General features: G+C 38.5%; 1 protein-coding gene across 2 annotated transcripts in view; it reads left to right on the top strand.

The window, feature by feature from the left end:
• The window catches only part of EPRS1 (glutamyl-prolyl-tRNA synthetase 1), a 78,658-nt gene that overhangs the window by 8,692 nt on the left and 45,663 nt on the right, over positions 1 to 24,303 (top strand). Inside the window, exons 3-13 of one of the 2 annotated variants that reach the window (XM_019030660.4) lie at positions 3,499 to 3,598; positions 4,866 to 5,022; positions 6,003 to 6,142; positions 8,044 to 8,138; positions 13,284 to 13,410; positions 14,086 to 14,278; positions 16,027 to 16,198; positions 18,290 to 18,523; positions 19,431 to 19,515; positions 19,986 to 20,045; positions 20,348 to 20,368. In XM_019030660.4, the coding sequence (XP_018886205.4) occupies positions 3,499 to 3,598; positions 4,866 to 5,022; positions 6,003 to 6,142; positions 8,044 to 8,138; positions 13,284 to 13,410; positions 14,086 to 14,278; positions 16,027 to 16,198; positions 18,290 to 18,523; positions 19,431 to 19,515; positions 19,986 to 20,045; positions 20,348 to 20,368 (1,384 nt within the window). The remainder of the gene's footprint in view (positions 1 to 3,498; positions 3,599 to 4,865; positions 5,023 to 6,002; positions 6,143 to 8,043; positions 8,139 to 13,283; positions 13,411 to 14,085; positions 14,279 to 16,026; positions 16,199 to 18,289; positions 18,524 to 19,430; positions 19,516 to 19,985; positions 20,046 to 20,347; positions 20,369 to 24,303) is intronic. The other variant, XM_019030661.4, reaches the window with a different exon arrangement.

Raw genomic sequence — 24,303 nt, 5'->3', positions numbered from 1 at the left:
GCTACTTGGGAGGCTGAGGCAGGATGACCACCTGAGCCCAGGAGACGGAGGTTGCAGTAGAGCCAGGATCGCACCACTGCACTCCAGCATGGATGACAGAGGGAGACCCTGTCTCAAAAAAAAAAAAAAGATAAACTGAGCTGGGTGTGGTGGCTCACGCCTTTAATCCCAGCACTTTGGGAGGCCAAAGCAGACAGATCACCTGAGGTCAGGAGTTCGAGACCAGCCTGACCAACATGAAGAAACCCCATCTCTACTAAAAATACAAAACTTGCCGGGCATGGTTGTGCATGCCTGTAATCCCAGCTACTCAGGAGGCTGAGGCAGGAGAATCGCTTGAACCCGGGAGGTGGAGGTTGCAGTGAGCTGAGATTGTGCCATTGCACTCTAGCCTGGGCAACAATAGTGAAACTCCATCTCAAAAAAAAAAAAAAAGATAAAGCTGAAACACTTTCCCCTGTTGCCACTACATACACACAGTCACCCCATACTCATAAACTTCTGCTCTCTATCTCCCCCTTTCTCCCAGTGTAGTTGTACCATAATTGTCATTTGATTACCATTCCGTATTTACATTATAATGACCGTGTAAGTTTTATTTACTACTGAGCCACATAGTATAATTGCTTTTCATGTAAAACTGTTAGTTTTCCATGGAATAATTGGTGTTTGTTTGCTTTGTAATTTTCTTCTGAAACTTTCTGATTTCTGAACTTTTCTATGTGACTTCAGGAAGTTTGGAGGAATCTTCCCTTAGGAGTCAGTATTCTCAAATTTTACAATAATATGCTTTAGTTTGGGTCTATTTTTTATCTGTTCTGCTGGGCATTTGGTTGCCTCTTTCGTTGTGGAAACTTGGAAATCCTGCTTTTGGAAATTGAAAACATTTTTTCTTTGAAAAATGTTTTTCTCTCCATTTTCGGTTCTTTATGTGGATGTTGGGATTAGTCCTTTATTTTTCTAAGTTGTCACCTCCATTTTCCATCTTTCTATTTTTTTTTTTTTTTGGAGACGGAGTCTTGCTGTGTTGCCCAGGCTGGGGTACAATGGCACAATCCAGGCTCACTGCAACCTCTGCCTCCCAAGTTTAAGCGATTCTCCTGCCTCAGCCTCCCAAGTAGCTGGGATTACAGGCATGTGCCACCATGCCCGGCTAATTTTTGTATTTTTAGTAGAGATGGGATTTCACTATGTTGTCCAGGCTGGTCTGGAACTCCTGACCTCAGGTGATCTGCCCACCTCGGCCTCCCAAAGTGCTGGGATCACAGGCGTGAGCCACCACGCCCGGCCTCTTTATTTTTATTTTTAGAGATGGAGGTCTCAGTATGCTGTCCAGGCTGGAGTGCAATGGATAGTCACAGGTGCAATTATAGCACACTACAGCATCCAACTCCTGGGCTTAGCGATACATCTGCTTCAGCCCCCTGAGTAGTTGGGACTACAGGTGTGTACCAACATGCCTGGCCCATTTTTTTTTTTCCTTTACTTTCTGGAAAGTTCCTCAACTTCTCAACTTTATTATCCCATTTTTCTATTGAGGTTTTTAATTTTGGCTATTATGTTTTTAGTATCTGAGTGTTCTGTTTTTTTACATTCTGGATACTCTTTTTTTAGTATCTTGTTTTATGATTGCAGTATTTTTGTTTCATTGCTAAAAATAAATTTATTCTTTTAAGAACTTTTATTTTAGGTTCAGTGGTACATGTGCAGGTTTGTTATGTAGGTAAACTTGTGTCATGGGGTTTGTTGTACATATTATTTTGTCACCCAGTTACTAAGCCATCCAATAGTTATTTTTTCTGCTCTTCTCCCTCCTCCCAACATCCACCCTCAAGCCCCAGTGTCTGTTGTTCCCTTTTTTGTGTTCATGTGTTCTCATCATTAAGCTCCCACTTATAAGTGAGAGAATGCAGTATTTGGTTTTCTGTTCCTGTATCAGTTTGCTAAATATAATGGCCTCCAGTGCCATCCATGTTCCTGCAAAAGACATGATCTTTTTTTTTTTTTTATGGCTGCATAGTATTCTGTGGTATATATGTACCACATTTTCTTTATCCAGTGTGTCACTGATGGGCATTTAGGTTGATTCCGTGTCTTTGTTATTGTGAATAGTGCTGCAGTGACCATTTCCATGTATGTGTCTTTATGGCAGAATGAACTATATTCCTCTGAGTGTATAGCCAGTAATGGGATTGCTGGGTTGAATCGTAGTTCTGTTTTTAGCTCTTTGAGAAAATGCCATACTGCTTTTTACAGTGGTTTGACTAATTTACACTCTCACCAACAGTGTGTGGTTTTTTGTTTTTTGTTGTGAGGTGGAGTCTTGCTCCGCTGCCCAGGCTGGAGTGCAGTGGCACGATCTTGGCTCACTGCAACCTCCACTTCCCGGGTTCAAGCAATTCTCCTGCCTCAGCCTCCTGAGTAGCTGGGATTACAAGTGCCCACGGCCACACCCGGCTAATTTTTATATTTGTAGAAGAGACGGGGTTTCACCATGTTGGCCAGGCTGGTCTCAAGCTCCTGACCTCAAGTGATCTGTCCGCCTCGGCCTCCCAAAGTGCCGGGATTACAGGCATGAGCCACCACACCTGGCTTGTGATGGGTTTGGATGAGGTTTGATCTGCCTTCTTAGCCTCTTTATTAGCAATATATTCTTGGCTCCTTTGCCTTGATTTATTTTATTTATTTATTTTTTTTGAGACAGGGTCTCTCTCTGTCACCCAAGCTGAAGTACAGTGGTGTGATCTCAGCTCACTGTGAGTTCAAGCGATTCTTGTGCCTGAGCCTTCTGAGTAGCTGGGAGCACAGGTGCATGCCACTATGCCTGGCTAATTTTTGTGTTTTTAATAGAGACGGGGTTTTACCATATTAGCCAGGCTGGTCTCAAACTCCTGACCTCAAGTGATCCGCCCATCTTGGCCTCCCAAAGTACTGGGATTACAGGTGTGAGTCACCACGCTTGGCCAGCCTTGATTTATTTTAAATCACTGTTATTCTCAACATCCCAGTTATATTTTCATATTTGCACCTCTGAATAGACATGTAAAGAACAAATTAGCAGACTGGGCGCGGTGGCTCACGCCTCTAATCCCAGCACTTTGGGAGGCTGAGGCAGGTGGATCACCTGAGGTCAGGAGCTCGAGACCAGCCTGGCCAACATTGTGAAACCCCGTCTCTACTAAAAATACAAAAAATTATCCTGTAGTGGTGGCAGGCACCTATAATCACAGCTACTTGGGAGGCTGAGGCAGGAGAATTGCTTGAACCCTGGAGGCAGAGGTTGCAGTGAACCAAGATCACACCATTGCACTCCAGCTTGGGCAACAAGAGTGAAACTGCATCTGAAACAAACAAACAATTAGCAGATCTGTTTTTTACTATAGTAGAAAATACATGGTAAATATAATAAAGTTTCCATTTTTACATTTCTTCATAAGTCTCATGACTTACTGATTTGCTAGAGCAGCAGTAATATTTTATCTCGTGCTTATATTCTAGAAATGTGATATTCACAGATGTGAATTCTATACTTCGCTACTTGGCTAGAGTTGCAACTACAGCTGGGTTATATGGCTCTAATCTGATGGAACATACTGAGGTAAGCAATGAACATTTTGTTGTGTGTGTTTTGTCTTATGCTTCTGTTTTTTTATGGGAACCTCATCATTTATTGTTGGCTTATGAACTATTCTACTTAAGGATATTAACAGTGTTAATTATATAGACCAAGGTACAGAATGCTCATCTTGTTTTTTTTGTCACAAAAAAATTCTTTTTTTGTAATTCCTGAGTTTGAACCTTTAATCCCCTACCAGCTGTTCTTTTGGGAGCATTTAGTGCCATCTTGGCCTTCACAGATTCCTAGCATTTCATAGCCAGATGGGGCTGTATAGATCATCTCATCCAACTTTCTTACTTTACGGATGAGGCAGCAGGCCTAGAAAAGTTAAGAAGTTTGAACAGGGTAACACGCATAGTTTGGATCCCATTTTCTTTTCTTTCTAAGTGTATGCCTTGTTTAATTAATTATTTCAGTAGTAAATTAAATTTATATACAATCATGTGCCTCTTAACAATGGGATGCGTTCTGAGAAATGTGTTATTAGGCAGTTTCATCATTCTGTCAACATCATAGAGTGTACCTACAAAAACCTAAATGGGATAGCCTACTACACATCTAGGCTATACAGTGTAGCCTATTCCTTCTAGACTACAAACCTATACTGGCAAGTTACAATACTCAATACAGTAGGTAATTGTAACACAATACGTATTTGTGTATCTAAACATAGACAACATAGATAAAACTATAACCTTATGGGACCATTGTCATATATGCAGTCTGTCATTGACCGAAATGTCATTATGCAGTAGATGACAGTACTGCTTTTTAGATGCTGCTTTTTTTCCTGTTTGTATTCTGCTCTAACCTTCCTAAATCTCATAAAATTCAAAGTACACAGAATGGTTTCTAAGTACTAACTTTTAAATTTTTCAAGTAAATGAGTCTGTTTGGCTAGGTACCATCCCTTCGGTTCATTCAGGTTGGTTACTTATTTCTGCCACCAATTCTCAAATTCTTATTTTCCTGTTCTTTCCTGAAGTGCCCCGCCACACTCCTGTAAAAAAAAAAAAAAAAAAAAAAGCAGAAAGCATAGCAAAATAAATGTGGCATTTATTTAAGTTCTATTTTAGATTTTAGGCAATCAGAATTTAGTCCACATAATGATAATTGTATAATTTGAGAAAGGAAAAGCATAGTAAGAGTGTACTGTTGCTCTAGTTAACTAGAATTTTTTTATGGTCTTTCTTTTCATAAGTTGAAATGTTGGAATGCATTTCTTTTCTATCTTTTATGTTGACAGATTGATCACTGGTTGGAGTTCAGTGCTACAAAATTATCTTCATGTGATTCCTTTACTTCTGCAATTAATGAACTCAATCATTGCCTGTCTCTGAGAACATACTTAGTTGGAAACTCCTTGAGTTTAGCAGATTTATGTGTTTGGGCCACCCTAAAAGGTATCAATAATTCTTAATAATCCTCTGTTTTAATCGTTTAATATTTTGCTGGATAAAAATTATATATATTTCTGTGTGTATGCATGTATGTATATGTGTGTGTATATATGTTTAGACAGTAACTTAGGACTTTATTACAGGGGAATGACCTCCCTGGCTGTTTTATTCCTATCCAGCTACGGGAATTCCCTGTGTTTTTCTGCCGTCGTCTGTCTCACAACCCCAACTTCCTTCTTGCCTTTGGAGCTGATCTTATTCCTGATAAAGAAGTCCCCATCCCATTTATGTTAGCACCTCTCCTACTTCAGCTATTATTTTACTCCAGACACTTGTCTCTGACTTGAAAAAAGCCATTATTGCTCAGTGAGTGTGTGACTGGGAGGTTAGGGAGTAGTGGGATGATGTGGAGTTGTGGTTTTTCTTGGAGGTCACTTCCTTCTTCTACAACTAGTTTGGAACAAGTAAGAATATGCTTTTTCCAACTTGGAAAGACAGTTTTTTCAAAAACAACTTTCTTGAGGTATAATTGACATACAGAAAATCACACTTATTTAAAAATGTATATTTTGATAAATTTTGACATATATATGTGTGTGTATATATACATACACACACACACACACACACACACACAGCTGTGGAACTATGGTTACAATCAAGATAATAAATATATCCACCACCCCCAAAAGTTCCTCATGCTGCTTTGTAATCATCCACCCTCACCAGGTCCCAAGCAACCAGCATGCCCAGCTTTGCATATTTTTCATCTTCAGTTGGTTGTATCTACGGTTATGGAACCCATGGACACAGAGAGCTAACTGTTTTAGAAAACAGTTCAGTGTATATCCAGATATTTAACATTTCATTTTCTTTAGAAGCACAACTTTAAGCCATCTCAATTACTTCACTTAGTCACGACTGGAACTTTGCTTTTGAAGCTGCAGATTTATTGAATAGTTTAAAATTATCTTTGCTCATAGGAAATGCTGCCTGGCAAGAACAGTTGAAACAGAAGAAAGCTCCAGTTCATGTAAAACGTTGGTTTGGCTTTCTTGAAGTCCAGCAGGCCTTCCAGTCAGTAGGTACCAAGTGGGATGTTTCAACAACCAAAGCTCGAGTGGTAAGCCTTTTTTTCTTTTAAAAAAAAAAAAACACTTTGGGAGGCTGAGGCGGGCGGATCACAAGGTCAGGAGATTGAGACCATCCTGAATAACACGGTGAAACTGCATCTCTGCTAAAAATATACAAAAAAAAAAAAAGTTAGCCGGGCGTGTTGGTGGGCGCCTGTAGTCCCAGCTACTCGGGAGGCTGAGGCAGGAGAATGGTGTGAACCTGGGAGGCGGAGCTTGCAGTGAGCCGAGAGCGCGCCACTGCACTCCTGCCTGGGCAACAGAGCGAGACTCTATCTCAAAAAAAAAAAAGATGACATTTCAGTCTGTCTGAGGCCCTAGGTCTGAAAAGACAATTATTCCTACTCATAAAGTTTATTTTCTTTTAATAAATTTAAAAGGATCTCCTTGCAAGAATCTGACATTTTTAAGTCTTGGTTTCACATTTAATTGTTCATCTATATAAAGCCCTAATCTTTACAATTATATAGCTAAATATTTTGATCATCCAGTGTATGTCCCTTAGGCAATCCAAACTCCATATAAATAAAACCTCATTAATTTTACACCTTTGCAATTTTTTCTTTCTTCTGAATCTCCTGGTTTTTGAACCATTGAGCATCAAGTCCTGGGATTCTGCAGCACTTTTTCATTGATTCTGTAGGAAAATGTGACATAGTGTACAATACAAAAGCTCCTTTTCTCAACCACAGTTGCTCCACTTTGATCTGTTTTACACTTTAGGAATGTGTTGTAAAGTTTTGATTTAATTAAGGTTTTCTAATGTAAAATTTGAAAACTACTGTCTACTTGGATAAAGATAGCCCAGTCCACTCAGTTGTTTTGGCTACAAATCTTTACTCATCCTTCACTGTTTTTCACATTTACTCAACGAGTCCTGTTATGACTTCTTATGTGTGTAGATTTGTTTTCTCTCCGTCTTCAGTGCTATTGCACTTTGTTGAGGCCTAATTTTTCCTTGCTTGGTTTAATACCATAATCTCATAACTAAACTTCCTTTTGTCTCATCTTTCTCTAGTTCAGGGTATCACTTTAGAAAACACAAATCCACGGTCTTATTATCCCTGAGGACTGACTCCTCATTGCCTAAAACTTAAAAGCCAAACTTAAAAGATCCTCTGTGTTTTTGACTTAATCTGTTTCAGGTTCCTTCCCTACCCACCCAATATGCATTCCTAACTTTTCATGGACATTGCACTACTTTTTCCTGCCTTTGTGCCTTACCTACTCTGTTATTTATTTACTTAGAATGAATACCCCATATACTTTTTTTTTTTTTTTGAGAAAGAGTTTTGCTCGTCACCCAGGCTGGAGTGCAGCGGCATGATCTCGGCTCACTGCAGCCTCCGTCTCCCAGGTTCAAGCGATTCTCCTGCCTCAGCTTCCTGAGTAGCTGGGACTACAGGTGCACGCCGCCAGGCCCAGCTAATTTTTGCATTTTTAGTAGAGATGGGGTTTCACCATGTTAGCCAGTCTGGTCTCAAACTTCTGACCTCAAGTGATCTGCCATCCTTGGCCTCCCAAAGTGCTGGGATTACAGGTGTGAACCACCGTGCCCAGCATCCCATATACTCCATCTGATACATTTCTACTTATCTTCGAGGTCCAGCTTGGTTCTTAACTCCTTTTAAGCTTTTCCTGATAAACCTAGATATTGCTGATTAATTTCAACTGAGTGCCCTAACAGCACCCTGAACATATCTGTATTACTGGTATTTGGTTTTATTTATATTCTTAACCAGATTTTGTACCCTCAAGTGTGGGGATGATGTTCTAGTCATCATATTTTTCATAACCAGTGTGTGTAGTGCCTGGCACATTTGTTGAATGAGTGTGTTCTTAGACATTTAACCATAAGACTTTTTGTTGTGATGGTGGTTGTGTTTTTTAGGCACCTGAGAAAAAGCAAGATGTTGGGAAATTTGTTGAGCTTCCAGGTGCGGAGATGGGAAAGGTTACCGTCAGATTTCCTCCAGAGGCTAGTGGGTAAGAAAATGTAACTCACATTTATAATTGAATATATTTAGTGGGAAAGCTTTAAAACAGTGATTAAATACTTAAAGTATTAATAGGTTAATAATATAGAAGAACATAAGATTTTAATTGTGAGAGTTAAAATTCTAAACCTTTTAACAGTTTTTATGTTATTAATAGTTAATGTTGATTTAATTTGTAGTTTTAGTTTGTCAACTTAGTAAAAGAGACATTTTAATTTTATCCTGACAGAACTTTAATTATGTAATTAACAAAATATCCAAAAATAAAAAACCTTAAATTTCATTTTTATTTTTAGATTTTTGGGCTTTCATTTAATTGGATTTGTATTTGTACCCTGAGCAGTCCTGTTAATTAGCAGTTGAAGTTATAATAGCATTGGTCTTTAAGTTATTTTTTTTCCCCAAATAAAGGAAGGGGAGTCCTGAAAAGCCTGTTCCTATTCCTTTCTTTCCATTAGGTTTCCCAACCCCTTTATCTCTTGGCACCCATGGAAAGTAGTATTTGAATAGCTCATTAGAGAAAAAGACTGTTCTGTATGGTGGTCACCAGGCTGGGGCTGCTTCAGCCCTTGCCCACCATTCCCCAAGGCTGAGAAGGAAGTCTTTGTCTTTGCACACCTGTCATCCTATTTGAAGTATACTGGACAAGCTTTATAATAGCGTCCTTCCAATGATGTTAATATAATAAAATACCTCTTATTAAAGCAGTTAGCCTCACTTAGAAAATTAACCCTTAGGAAAATGTTCTGCCATGTTTTGTAATTGAGGTGATTATTTTTTCCAAATTTAAGATTTCCAAATTTGATTTTTTCAGATTTTGTATTCTATCACCATAATGAAGTTCTCACCTTTCTATAGTACACAGTAGAAACTGGAAGATACAGAAACAATTTTCTTTTAGCTATGTATTTAATAGTTCTTCACAAACTATTTCATAAGCATCATTAACAGTAAAATTGCTTTTAGAATTTCACATTTTGTCTCTGCTTTTCTGTGTTTGCTGATTCAGGAGGTGAAATAAAGGGTAGATAGAAGGAGATGAAACAGAAGTGATGACTGTGGAAAATTCACAGACTTGATCATTAAATGGTTGATTGGTAATTGACTAAGTGGATTCAGTCATAAATAATACTTACCTTACATGGTTTAATATCTATAGACATCTTGGGTTCCTACCATCTAGTATTCTGCTACTGTGCACTTGGTATGAGAGGTCATGATTGTCCTGTTGGATAGTGACCTTGATTGTCTAAAAGCTACCTTTTTTTGGCAGTGGCCATTTATAGCTGCGCCACTTGAACATTTTTCTTTTTTAAATCTTTTCATATTTTGTGTCACTGTCACTTCTTGGAATAGTGAGTTCCCCATGTTTGTGTATTTACAGTATAATATATATTTACCTGTTGTAAATTATGTCAGAGACTATGCTTATGAGACAGTTTTGGGGTTAGGAATATAAATCAGTATTTAGTTTTTTTTACTATGCATAGTTTTCATCATCTCTTCTTATACTGTTAAAGAGGTTTTCTTTAATTACTATTTTTTCATTTTTTCTTTTCTGTGTCTTAAATGAAAGGCCAGAAGGCTTGGCTTAGTCTTTTATTCTTATTCTTAGCTAACATATACATAGCAGCTATTATGTACAGGTGCTACCACATGCTTTACTTATAGTAACTTATTAATCCCAACAGCCTTCTGAGGAGGCACTGTTGTTATCTCTGTTTTACAAATGGTTTCGGAAACAGATTCATATGTTGTAGTAACTTGCCAAGCTCAAACCTCTACCATCTGGCTCTAGAATCCATATAATTAAAAATTATACTACATGTATCTGTTAACAGGTGGCAGAAGCCCAATTCAGCATCAGTTCTAACTCATGCAGCATGATTCTTTTGTGTGTGTGTGTGTGTGCGTGTGTGTGTGTTTTAGCGATTCTGATATAGAGTCACTCTTTAACTGATGATTTTAGTTGTCTTGTGACTTATAGTCCTCTTAGCTTTCTTGAGGTTTGGAATTGTTAGACCTGTGCACATTATTTCAGATTTAGAAATAACATTTTTGAAATAATGTTTTGATCTCATCACCTTTCTTAAATTAATTTCTGTATTTTAAAGCCAAGCACATTAACTGTAAAATAATAGGTACTAATTGTTAATCTTTTCTTGACAATGGTTATAACATGTTATTGGGTGCAACGCCCTCAAGTTAAAAGTACACCACAGTATTTTTCTTCCTGGGTACTTATGGCCCTTCATTTAGTTTTATTTTTAATAAATTTTTAATTTTAGAATAGTTTTAGATTTACACAAAGTTGCAAAAATAGTACAGAAAGTTCCCATGTACCCTGCACCCAGTTTTTCCTAACATTAACATTTTACATTATTATGGTACATTTGTCACAACTAATGAACTAGTATTAATATGTTATTAAACTCCATCCTTTTTTTGGATTTTGTTAGTTTTTCCCTAGTATCTCTTTTCTGATCTAAGATTTCATCTGGGATATCACATACAGCCCTTTTTAAAAAAATTTTTTTAATTAATTAATTAATTTGTTTATTTTTTGTATTCTTAGTAGAGACAGAGTTCCGCCATGTTGGTCAGCCTGGTCTTGAATTCGCGACCTCAGGTGATCCGCCTGCCTTGGCCTCCCAAAGTGTTGGGATTACAGGCGTGAGCCACTGCACCCGGCCTACAGCCCTTTATTATATGTATAAAGTTTTGAATAGCCCTAAATATGTTGCATTGGAGTTGTTTGCATTAGCCTTTGTATATAAACCCTCCTTTTTTTTTTTTTTTTTTTGACATAGCCTTGCACTGTTGTCCAGGCTGGAGTGCAGTGGCACGATCTTGGCTCACTGCAACCTCCACCTCCCAGGTTCAAGCAATTCTCCTGCCTCATCCTCCCGAGTAGTTGGGATTACAGGTGCCCACCACCACGCCCAGATAATTTTTTTTTTTTTTTGAGATGGAGTCTTTCTCTGTCGCCTGGGCTGGAGTGCAGTGGCGCGATCTTGGCTCACTGCAAGCTCCACCTCCTGGGTTCACGCCATTCTCCTGCCTCAGCCTCCCAAGTAGCTGGGACTACAGGTGCCTGCCACCACTCTCGGCTAATTTTTTTGTATTTTTTTTAGTAGAGACGGGGTTTCACTGTGTTAGCCAGGATGGTCTTGATCTCCTGACCTCGTGATCCACCTGCCTCGGCCTCCCAAAGTGATGGGATTACAGACGTGAGCCACCGTGCCCGGCCAATTTTTGTATTTTTAGTAGAGACGGGGTTTCACCATGTTGGCCAGGCTGGTGTTGAACTCCTGACCTCGTGATCTGCCCGCCTCCGCCTCCCGAAGTGCTGGGATTACAGGCATGAGCCACCGTGCCCGGCCCAAGCCCTTCTTAAAGTTGAATCATTGATCTGGGATGCTAATGACTTTTAAAAACTTGATTGATTTGAAAATAATGTAAATTCATAAACTTTTATGAATTTTTATAGTATTTTATTTTATAAAATAATATAATTTCATAAACTTTTCCCCCTCCCATATGGATATCAACTGAGATCAAACCTGTGTGGGAAACCAGGTAACTATCTTAAAACTGTACAACTGCTGGCCGAGGCAGGCGGGTCACAAGGTCAGGAGATCGAGACCATCCTGGCTAACACAGTGAAACCCCGTCTCTACTAAAAATACAAAAAATTAGCCGGGCATGGTGGCGGGCACCTGTAGTATCAGCTACTTGGGAGGCTGAGGTAGGAGAATGGTGTGAAACTGAGAGGCGAGCTTGCAGTGAGCTGAGATCACGCCACTGCACTCCAGCCTGGGCGACAGAGCGAGAGTCCGTCTCAAAAAACAACAAACAAAACAACAACAACAAAAAAAACTGTACCACCGCTGCCATCATTATAATTTGAAACTAATACAAGTTGGTGAAAGCTGATTAAACTTCCTTGCTTCATGCCTTGTCAGCCCAATCAACTGTATTTCAACAGTGGTGTAACATATTTTCTTTTACTCATGTACTTGATAGAAGGAGGGTGTTGATGTGTGATATTATCAACAGTGTCTCTGATCTGTATTCTTCCTTACAATTGTCAGCTGCTCATAGGAACAGCAGAACAGTGTTTTTGTAGATTCTGATTCATTGAGTGTTGGTGCTGATGAGACCTTTGGGATTATTTAGTTAAAATTCTTTTATTTTTAATCTCCGTGACATGAGTTTACCTATATAACAAAACTTCACATGTACCCCTGAACCTAAAATAGAAGTTAAAAAATTAAAGTTAAAAAATAATCTTTTGGCTGGGTGCGGTGGCTCACGCCTGTAATCCCAGCACTTTGGGAGGCCAAGGCGGGTGGATCACGAGGTCAAGAGATCGAGACCATCCTGGCCAACATGGTGAAACCTCGTTTCTACTAAAAATACAAAAATTAGCTGGGCGTGGTGGCGCGTGCCTGTAGTCCCAGCTATTTGTGGGGCTGAGGCAGGAGAATCGCTTGAACCCAGGAGGTGGAGGTTGCAGTGAGCTGAGAACGTGCCACTGCACTCCAGCCTGGGCGACAGAGAGAGATTCCTTCTCAAAAAAAAAAAAAAAAAAAAATCTTTTATTTTGGCATCTGAGAAAACCAAAGCCTAGAGAAGTAAAGCGGCTTTTACTAATTGTCATGTGCTCTTTTCATTTAGTCATCACAGTGACAGTCTCAGAAGAGCTTCTCTCCAGTGGCATAGGTGGGCACCCAGTTCTCAGTAGCAGTAGGTCTTATTAAAGACAAACAGTGGAAGGTAGCATTGGAAACAATTTTGAAGCAGCTTTACTTTAATTAAATGATCATTCTTTTTGATAAAAAGAAAAAGGAGAGTCTCCTTAAGGTTGCAATGTTTGTAAATACCTTGTCCCCTCTGTGAGATTTTACATTTGAAGTTGTTTCTTATAATTGTTTTATATATGGTATAGTCTTTTTTTTTTTCCTGTCAGGGTCAGATTTTCTCTCACAGTACTTTTTTTTAGAAAATAAAATATGACTTGGGTACCAATTAGAAGGACTTTTGTTTAGTTCTCATCTCCTCAAAAAGGTTAAGTTTAAGTATTTAGTTAAAACATGTTAATGAGTTTCTTTGTGAAATGTTTTTGTTTTAGTTACTTACACATTGGGCATGCAAAAGCTGCTCTTCTGAACCAGCACTACCAGGTTAACTTTAAAGGGAAACTGATCATGAGATTTGATGACACAAATCCTGAAAAAGAAAAGGAAGATTTTGAGAAGGTAATTAAAAGTGTAGTGATGACCCTTTCCCAGAAAAGTGAATTAAAGTTACAGGATTACCTAATACCTTCATGGTATGAAAATAAATTTTGTTCTCATAGCTGCTTTTTTCCCTATCTATATATTCCATATCTGAGACCTAAGCCAAGAAATGTCGAGCTCCCATACCAAAAAACTTAAAAGTTATTTTTCCTTTCCCCAGTTATAGAGTTTACCTGAATGATATGCTTTCCTATAATACCAATTTATTAAATGGTCACTGGAGGCAGGTTTTTTGGTCATATAATCTTAAGTTTATGAATGAAATAAACACTAAGTAGGTATTGGAAAATGTGAAGGTTTCCTAGCCTCTCATCTTTATTCAGAAGTATGGCAGTGTATTCAAAAAGAGGGCAAATGATTGTCAGTTCTCCCAGTAATGACCACCTTTTCCAAAGTAAATGGAAAACTCCATCGTGAGATCAGCTTTCTCAGCTGGAAATTTGGAGGCTAATATAATGAGTATCTATCTGTTTTTTCTTTTTTGATCTAATATCATGTAACTTCCACAACCATTTTCAGGCTAAATAAGACTGATGGTCTATATTACATTTGCTTAAATGCAGTATCAAGGGTTGAAAATGCACGAAAAAATGCAAAAGATATACTGATGGTTATTTTGGTTTCTTACTACAGGTTATCTTGGAAGATGTTGCAATGTTGCATATCAAACCAGATCAATTTACTTATACTTCGGATCATTTTGAAACTATAATGAAGTATGCAGAGAAGCTAATTCAAGAAGGGAAGGCTTATGTGGATGATACTCCTGCTGAACAGATGAAAGCAGAACGTGAGCAGAGGATAGAATCTAAACATAGAAAAAACCGTAAGGCACATTGTTTTATGTTTTAATTGATAATTCTTATATTGTGCTTCTTTAGTAGAATGTGATTTCTTTTTTGTGAAAGCTGCTAGTTTTTTTGTTTGTTTGTTTGTTTTGAGAAGGAGTCTCGCTCTGTTGCCTGGGCTGGAGTACAATGGCGCGATCTCGGCTCACTGCAACCTCCGCCTCCCAGGTTCAAGTGATTCTTCTGCCTCAGCCTCCCGAGTAGCTGGGATGACAGGCGTGCGCCACCACACCTTGCTAATTTTTGTATTTTTAGTAGAGACGGGGTTTCACCATATTGGCCAAGCTGGTCTCGAATTCCTGACCTTGTGATCTGCCTGCCTTGGCCTCCCAAAGTGCCGAGATTACAGGCATGAGCCACCGTATCTGGCAAAAGCTGCTAGTTTAAATACATTTGGGTATATGACTCATTTGTCTTAGAAATCTTTTTTCTTGCTCTATCTTTATGTTCTTGTTATTTTATTAACATCACAACTGCATGTGAATATGCCCTTAGTATCTCACTTATTATGTGTCGTCTTTTGCATTGTATTCATTCAATTTGAAGGATTCCTTCTGCAACATTTTACAGTTTTCTTACTTTAAATACTTAGCCTTTCTATAATACAATGTTTGATGATAATGTTGTCACCCAAGTCTTCCTTTTGGCATGTGGGTAAATATGAATATAATATATAGTACAAGCTCAGTACTAACCTGTATCTCTGAAATATCACTTGACTGAAGAGCATATCTTTCTTATTCATGGCTTCTCTCCTGAACTTCTAAATTGGGTGATTTTCATTCTGTAATTATGTTGTCAGAACTTCACTATAATTAAACCTGGAGTGCCGCATTTGGGAAGTATTAGTAAATTAAAATAGTTATAAAGAGTCTTTTTTATTTTGAAAAGGTTTTCTACATTTTCAGAGGTGGCTAACCAATGGACTTTTAGACCTATCTTGATTATTTGAGGGCAAGTGTCTTACATTTCTAGTAGCTTCCACAGAAAATTATTGTTTAACGATTTGTATGCATACAGGGCAGGTTTTTGCTAGATATTGTGATATAGAGGGAACCATAGCCACTTGGAATGTACAGTCCTTTTTTCTGGTATTAAACTCTTTTCTTTCCTGTGTCACTGTTTTCTATCACCTCGTATTTTCTTGGATCCAAGAGTATCCTGCTTCTCATTGGGATGATAAAGGGGCTTTCAGGGAGCCCATGAGCTCAGATTCTCAACCTGAGCTGTGTTCTTTAGATAGGCACGGTCTGTAGTGCCAATGCCTGTGGGACCTTAGGGCCGGACCAAACCATTCTGTCCCTTAGGCATGAGGTGGCAAAATAAGAGACTGCTTCTGCTTTAAAGGCAGAATGTTAAATTTCAGGGAGATGAGAAGAGAAGGGGCTGGCCCGTTGTGCCATGATGGGAAGGGAAACACTAGGTGAGCGGAGCCTTCAGGCCTTGTACTTTTTCTTATGCTTAATTGATACCACATGAGTGGAATGTATTGATGTTACCTTTTCTAAAACGTATTTGTATTTGCTAAATGTATTGTGAAACTTCTTTCATTAAAAAATGACGCGTTTGCTCTTGGTACTGGATACTGGAAATATTACAGTGTTTTTAAACTAACACAGGGTGGTTATAAAACAATAACATGAAAATTTATATCAAATTATAGCACTATGAGAATAACTTGAATTTAACCAGATTAGTGAACTGTAATATAATTATCATTTTATAGCTATTGAGAAGAATCTACAAATGTGGGAAGAAATGAAAAAAGGGAGCCAGTTTGGTCAGTCCTGTTGTTTGCGAGCAAAAATTGACATGAGTAGTAACAATGGATGCATGAGAGATCCAACCCTTTATCGCTGCAAAATTCAACCGCATCCAAGAACTGGAAATAAATACAAGTAAGTATATCTCCTTCGGTATGCTAGGTAGCCTTCTGTGCTTTTGTTTTGATCTTCTTTAAACATGGAGTACAAGCAAAATAGTCAAGAAACCTGGCCTTTTGTTCATCCATGGGTTCACTGGTTGGTGGCCTTCTGTAAAGGCATGTAGCCTTTCACGGGCCATTTACTTACCTGTCAATTAAGGTTCTACCACATTATTTCTAAGATCACTTCCATCTGTGAAAGTCCTGAGTGTGCCTAGAGTTGCTTTTTTTGTATTGATTAGGTATACTGTGATGTACATCTTTAGGTGAAGATACTTTGCTTCCTGTAATAAACTTTGAGTCTACTTTGCACAAATTGATTCCTAAAAGTAATAGTATTGAAAACTTCCAGAAATATGAACAATACAAGAAAGTAACATGTGTTTAGATTAGTTTTCAATGTGGATTTGTAGGTTAACGAATCTTTGTTTTAAATGGACCTTTTCCAAAAAAAAACCCTACTTTATAAAATAAATCATAAAAAATATTTTTTAATACTTTGAAGAAGCGTACTACACATAAATGCTGAATTAAAACTTCTGAAGAGAATGGTAAATGTAAATGATTACTTGGTTAGCTGATGTGACTTACTTTGAACTCATGGGTGCTGACATGTCTGTCCATATATAGACAAATACACATGTGATGATATGTGCATACATATCATTTTTCTCAGGATTACTCCTTGTTTTACTAAGCAAATCCTTTCAATACATTTGGAAAAGTGACTTTGGATACACATTTTCAGTATCAAATAATTGCAAAGCATAATGCAGTAGCATCTTAATCACGTTGTATCTTAAAAGTTAGAATGTATAATGGCTGGGCACAGTGGCTCATGCCTGTAATGCCAACACTTTGGGAGTCTGAGGCAGGAAGCTCTCTTGAGGCTAGGAGTTTGAAACCAGCCTGGGAAACATAGCAAGAACCTGTCTCTACCAAAAAAATAAATTAAAAAAAAAAACTAGCCAGGTATGGTGGCACGCTTCAGTAGTTCTAGCTGCTTGGAAGACTGAGGCAAGAAGATTGCTTCAGTCTAGGAGTTCAAGGTTACAGTGAGTTGTGATCATGCCACTTCACTCCAGCCTGAGCAGCAGAGTGAAACCCTGTCTCTAGACAAACAAAAAGGAAAGCATTGGTTGGGTGCAGTGGCTCATGCCTGTAATACCAGCACTTTGGGAGGCCTTGGTGGGTGGATCACTTGAGGCCAGGAGTTTGAGACCAGCCTGGCCAACATAGTGAAACCCCATCTCTACTTTAAAACAAATACAAAAATTAGCGGGGCATGGTGGCGCATGCCTGTAATCCCATCTATACTCGGGAGGCTGAGAATCACTTGAACCCAGGAGGCGGAGGTTGCACTGAGCTGAGATCGCACCGGTGCACTCTAGCCTGGGTAAAAGAGCGAGACTGTCTCCAGAAAAAAGAAAGAAAGCATAATGCACTAATATATATATATATATTAATTCAAATTGATACTGCATGTAAATTGTATACATTATCTTAGTCAGAAACTGTTTTTTAGACTATTTCATCTTAAATGTAATTTTGACCTAATGATTTTCTGGTCTTCTGTCGGTTTTTTTTTTTTTTACACAGTGAATGGAGCACTGTTTTTGAGTGTGTTTGAGTACTTTTAAGACTTTTAGGGATTTACTTGAGTAAGGGATTACTCAGAACAGAGTGAGACTCCGTCTCAAAAAAACAGATGTTCAAAAGCTGAATTTCCTTAAAATTATTACATGTATTGTTTATTGCTTCCTACCATGTTATACATTGGCCATTACAGAAATATTATGATTATACAATTTGCCAAGCCAATACCTAATTTTGTATTAGATTGCAAATTTGCTTTTTTGTTTGACTGCTAAGTTGACAACTGACTCGTTGTTCTCAAAGGCTGATAATGTTTTGATACACATTGAGTATTAAGTCATAAAACCTTTTGGTTTTTAAGAATCTCTTGTAAAGAATTACATTTTAAATTAGTATTGTTGTTTATAATGCTTAATCTTAAGAGGGAAAGGGTAAAATGTTTTATTTATTTTATTTTCTTTTTTTCTAGTGTTTATCCAACATATGATTTTGCCTGCCCCATAGTTGACAGCATCGAAGGTGTTACACATGCCCTGAGAACAACAGAATACCACGACAGAGATGAGCAGTTTTACTGGATTATTGAAGCTTTAGGCATAAGGAAACCATATATTTGGGAATATAGTCGGCTAAATCTCAACAACACAGTGCTATCCAAAAGAAAACTCACATGGTTTGTCAATGAAGGACTAGTAGATGGATGGTATGTTTAATGTTACTTAGAATTGACAAGAAGTAAGGACATAGTAGATCAGTGATTTTTAAACTGCTCGAGAGATAGGGAAGGTGATTGGGAGGAGGGGGAATGGGTAGGCGTATAGAATTCCTGATTCTTATCTTCTTCTCAGCCAGTGCATTAGGGCTTCCCCTTCTTGTTTTAATGCCACAAATAATTGAGTGCCCACTGGGGATCATGGCATGAAAAACACACATGAGGGCACATCCTCTGCAGGTCTTAGCATTTAATAGAAGAACAGTTTTGACTTTCTGGTTCTTGGTATATTTGGTTACTGATCTCTACTCTCTGCTGAGGCTGAGGTTTTTCTTTTTGGCTACGTCCCAAGAAGGTCAAAATACCCTTGAGTCGAAGTGAAGATGTAAAAGTTTATCTTGAGCTCCATGAAAAGGATATTACTGCATACTTAGTGAGGTTTGCAGATCCCTGCAGAATATTAATTTCGTACATATATTTTTGTTTTATTCCAGAGGGCTTTATAAAGTATATTCATATGTGAATGACAGGATACCATCTTTTTTCTGATTCTCATGGTCCTGTGTGGAATAGGGACCTTGAAAATGTTTGATAAATAAAAAGTATGAATGCATGGGATTTCCATATTTGAAAATGTCACCATTGTGTCTTTTTTTTCAAATGTGCTTCTACTGTTTCCAGTAGTGCATTTATTTTACTGCAGTATTTGACAGGTCAGCAGTTATCCTGTTCCTTGAACTTGGGCTCACTAGTATTGCATACTACCTAATTAGTATAACTAGCTCTTAGACAAATGTTTAACAAGCTGAATATGATTTATTATTCATTAAGTATCTTCTACTCTCCACATCTACACATTACAAAATTTCCTTGGTACTTAAAATTTACATATTTCCAGGGATGACCCAAGATTTCCTACGGTTCGTGGTGTACTGAGAAGAGGGATGACAGTTGAAGGACTGAAACAGTTTATTGCTGCTCAGGTGCGTTACAGTTTCTTTTCCAGCTTGTCTGTTTGAAATTTCAGGTACTTCTATTACTGTCCCTTTAGTCTTTATTATCTCTGTTCTTTCTATTCCTTGTTTGTGCCTTATGATCCAAGGGCAGATTTTTTTTTTTTACCTTTTTTTTTTTTTTAAGTTTATCACTGCTTATAAGTGAAAAATTGAAAATGTCCTAAACTCCTAAGCTAGATTTGGAGAAAGGCAGCTGAAGTATTTTTAGCAGTGAATTATATGACTTGACTGTGACCAGTCTGTAGACTGAACCTTTACAGTGAACTGTTAAGGGTAACCAAATTAGTTTGTATACACTGAGTTTTATATTTCACTAGAAGTAAACTTGAAAGTATTTATCGAGTTTTTTTTTTTTCTAAACATGCTTAGCATGAAATAAAGGCAAAGTTCTAATTAATACTGCTTGCCCTTAAAATCATGTTATTATTGTTTTTTAGGGCTCCTCACGTTCAGTCGTGAACATGGAGTGGGACAAAATCTGGGCGTTTAACAAAAAGGTATGTATTTTAACTCTCTGTCTTCTTTTCTCATGCTTAAGTCCCAAATAATGTACAAGTAGAAGTCATTACTGTGCTCATGGTAGAGAAAAGTTTGTGAAGAATATTAACATTTTGCAGACTTTCAGGAAAATGGAATGTTTTCCTTTTTTAAATACATGAAGAGCATTAATTAAGCCTATTAACTATTCCAAATAAGTAACAATGATTGAAACAAACAAACTTGGAATTATGGGGAACAGTAATATTTTTTTCCTTAAATTTTTTATGAACACTCTGCATTTCATTTTTCTGCTTTCAAGCTGCGAGCTCTCTGTAAGAAGGTATTACTTAATGCTTTTATTTGCCTTAAACATAGCTTTTAGCATATTACATGTTAAAACCTGAGATGTTATATGGCTTTGAAGCACAATCACATTTATATAAAAGACTTGCTTATACAAACGCATTGAAAATGCATTATTCCTAGTGTTAAAAACCATGTCCTCTGGTTTTCTTAGTGCCAAGGGGAATATTGGGATAACTATTCTACCCCATTCCCTTGTGTGCTGAGAGGACATAGAATTCTAAAAGTATATATTTCATTGAGTTGTATTGAAGGTTCATTAATTACAGTTCATTTGTCTTACTGAATCCAGCTTTTTTTTTTTTTTTAACTGTTTCTTAACTGAAAGTCAAATGAGGAACATTGCCTATTGACATTGTTAATTACTAATTGGAAAGCAGATGCTTGGACACTATAATAAGGCAAATCATTCAAATGCCATGTTTTAAATTATGGTTTCTGTGATTGTGTTCTGTAAATTCTTATTTGGGATTGCTGCTTGATGGTGCTGATGTCTTGCCTCAAGATATAGTTGCTTGTTTCGCATGTGTCTTGAATTTGTTTTATTTTGGTCTTTCGTGTTTAGTTTTTGATACATAAAGGAATTGTTAATTGGTTCTTTCTGTTGCTGCAGTTACTAATAATAAATATGAGTAGAATTTGCTGGCAAAGTTAACATTGGTGTACTTTTCATTAACAATACAAGTTTTACTGATTTTAAGTTTTAATAAAGTTAAACATGGACACTTCAGATATCTGAAATATATTTTACTATAGTCAAATAGTTCTGTAGGGTCTGTTAAGATGAACAACACATTCCTCTCTCTATCTTCTTTCATAGTCTCCCTGGAGAAAGCACTTTCATCTCTTCTAGATAGTTCTTTTGGTATTTATTACTTATATTTCTTTTTTTTTGAGATAGAGTCTTGCTGTCGCCCACACTGGAGTGCAATGGCGCAGTCTAGGCTCACTGCAACCTCTGCCTCACGGGTTCAAGCGATTCTCCTGCCTCAGCCTCTTGAGTAGCGGGGACTACAGGCATGTGCCACCATGCCTGGCTAATTTTTGTATTTTTAGTAGAGATGGGGTTTTACTGTGTTCGCCAGGCTGGTCTCAAACCCCTGAACTTGTGATCCGCCCACCTCTGCCTCCCAAAATGCTGTGATTACAGGCGTGAGCCACTGTGTCCGGCCTATTGCTTATATTGCTGAATGAAGTATATGTGTTACTACTTTTTTAGTTATGTTTAGACATATTAGTTGACTTCCCGTGATGGAAGATAAATAATTTGACCTTTTACTTTTTCTCCTAACTTTTTGGTTTGCTTGTAGTTGATTGTCTTGCTTTGTCTCTCCCTCTCATTTGCTTATTTTTTGTTTCTTTTTGTTTTTGTTTTTCTGTTAAAAAAAAAAAAAAAGCCAGGTTCTCATGCCTCTACTCCCAGCAGTTCAGAAGCCCAAGGTAGGAGGATCGCCTGAGCCTGGGATTTTGAGACCAGCCTAGACAACATAGTGATACCCCATCTCTCCAAAAAAAAAAAAAAAAAAAATTAGCTAGGCCTGGTCGTGCACGCTTGTAGTTCCAGCTACTTGGGAGGCTGAGGTGGGAGGATCACTTGAGCCCAGGAGATCAAGGCCACAGTGAGTCCTGATCACACCACTGCAATCCAGCCTGGGTGACAGAGTGAGACTCTGTCTCAAAAGAAAAAAAAAAGAAAATTAATTTTTTTTTCCTCTCCCCACCCCTGCGTACTTTTTTTTTCTTTTCTTTTTTTTTTTTTTGTAGCGGAATCTCACCCTGTTACTTAGGCGGGAGTGCAATGGCACGATCTGGGCTCACTGCAACCTCCACCTCCCGGGTTCAAATGATTCTCCTGCCTCAGCCTCCCGAGTAGCTGGGATTACAGGCACCCACCACCACACCCAGCTAATTTTTGTATTTTTAGTGGAGATGGGGTTTTGCCATGTTGGCCAGGCTGGTCTCGAACTCCCGACCTCGTGATCCGCCCACCTCAGCCTCCCGGAGTTCTGGGATTACAGGTGTGAGCCACCAAGCCCAGCCCCCCTGCATACTTTTCTGTCTCCACAAGATGTGCAAATTTCCCACCAAGATATTCAGATGCCTTAGGTATACTTTCAGTTTCATTTTGGAGACATTTGCCAGAGCCTTCTGTGCTGCTCTGTAACCTGATTTGGATTCATGGCCCATTGGTTTCTGAAGCATAGCTATCTTCCTAGGTCTCTTCAGCATCTTCCTAGGGATTCCCTTTGCTTTTGTTCTGTAATGGAAATTACAGAACTTTGCCCCATTCTTGGATCTCCTTTTTTTTTTTTTTTTTTTATATTACCTTCTTGCTTTCCTGAAGGTAATACGTCATTCTCTGGAGACTCAGTCCAGCTCCCTGACAAGGGGAGGATGGGATGAAGAAAATTTTGAAACCTTGTATCTGACCTGTGTTTTTAGTCTGAAATTTCATGATGATAGGCCATGGTGAGGGTCTGTTTTCATCCGCATCATTGGAAGAACATGTGACTTCCAGTCTGGAAACTCATTCCTTCAGTTCTGGGAAATTTTCTTGAATTCTCTCCCTTTCCCTTTCTCTTTCCCTTTCCATCTTTTATTTTCTTTCTCTTGTCTTTTCTTTTCTCTTTTGTTTTGTTTTATTTTTTTCTGAGACGGAGTCTCACTCTGTCGCCCAGGCTGGAGTGCAGTGGCACGATCTCGGCTCACTGCAACCTCTGCTGCCTGTGTTCAAGCAATTCTACTGCCTCAGCCTCCTGAGTAGCTGGGATTACAGGCTTCTGCCACTGCACCTGGCTAAGTTTTGTAGCTTTTGTAGAGGCGGGCTTTCATCATCTCGGCCAAGCTGGTCTTGAACTCCTGACCTTGTGATCCACCCGCCTCAGCCTCCCAAAGTGCTGGGATTACAGGTGTGTGCCACTGTGCCCGGCTTTGAATTCTTTTTCTTTCTTCTCTATTGTGTATTTCTTCTCCTGGAACTCTTCTTGGGAAGATGTTGGGCCTCTTGGACTGGTACTCTTGTTTCATGTTCTGTCTTATTTTCCTTCTTGTCTTTTAGTTTATCACAGATCTACTTAATTTTTATCTTCCCGCCTTTCTGTTGAATTTTATTTATGCTACTATAGTTCCAGTGTTTCTCTTGTTCTCTGAATTTTCAAAATAAGTCTCTATTCTTGTTTCATGGTATTAATAGTAGGGTTTTCTGCAGAGTAGTGTCTCTTCTCCCCAATCTGTTTATTTTGGTTTCTTTCACATTAAAGGTATTTCTCAGATGTCTGGTTAGAGCCTTGGTTATCTGCTTATGTTTAATGTGGGGAAATAAAGAGTGATTGGAAGCCTGAAGAATGAGAGTTGGGCTTTCAACTGAGCTTCACTGTACGATGATCTGGCTGGGCTAGTTTGTTGGAGAAATTCCATGTCAGTAATTTTATATCTTTTCTCAAGGATTAGGCAGTTTTCCCAGAGGGGCTTCATTGAATCGCCTTCCTGAAGTGTGAAGACCTGGCTGCCAGGTTTTGGAGCCAAATGGGGGAAGACTGCTGAGGGTTTTATAAATCTACTATCATACATTCACTTATTCCCGTTGTCTCTCGTGCAGTACCCTTTCCTTTGGCTCTTTCTGGTATCTGCCAGAATCTAGATACCCTCTTATTCACAGAGTAAACTTCCAGTCTTTTGTCAAGGTAGGGGAGAGGCAGTTGCCTGGTTATATGGAGTGGGGAGGGGATGCTTCTATGTTTTTCAGCTTCCAGAATTTTGTTGCTGTTATCTCTTCTTTTTTTTTTTTGAGATGGAGTCTCGCTCTGTCACCCAGGCTACCGTGCAGTGGCGTGATCTCGGCTCACTGCAGCCTCTGCCTCCTGGGTTCAAGCAATTCTCCTGCTTCAGCCTCCCGAGTAGCTGGGATTACAT

Source organism: Gorilla gorilla, chromosome 1 (assembly GCF_029281585.2).
Source record: "Gorilla gorilla gorilla isolate KB3781 chromosome 1, NHGRI_mGorGor1-v2.1_pri, whole genome shotgun sequence".
NCBI classification, from domain to species: Eukaryota; Metazoa; Chordata; class Mammalia; order Primates; family Hominidae; genus Gorilla; species Gorilla gorilla.
This window is presented reverse-complemented; position numbering and strand designations above follow the sequence as displayed.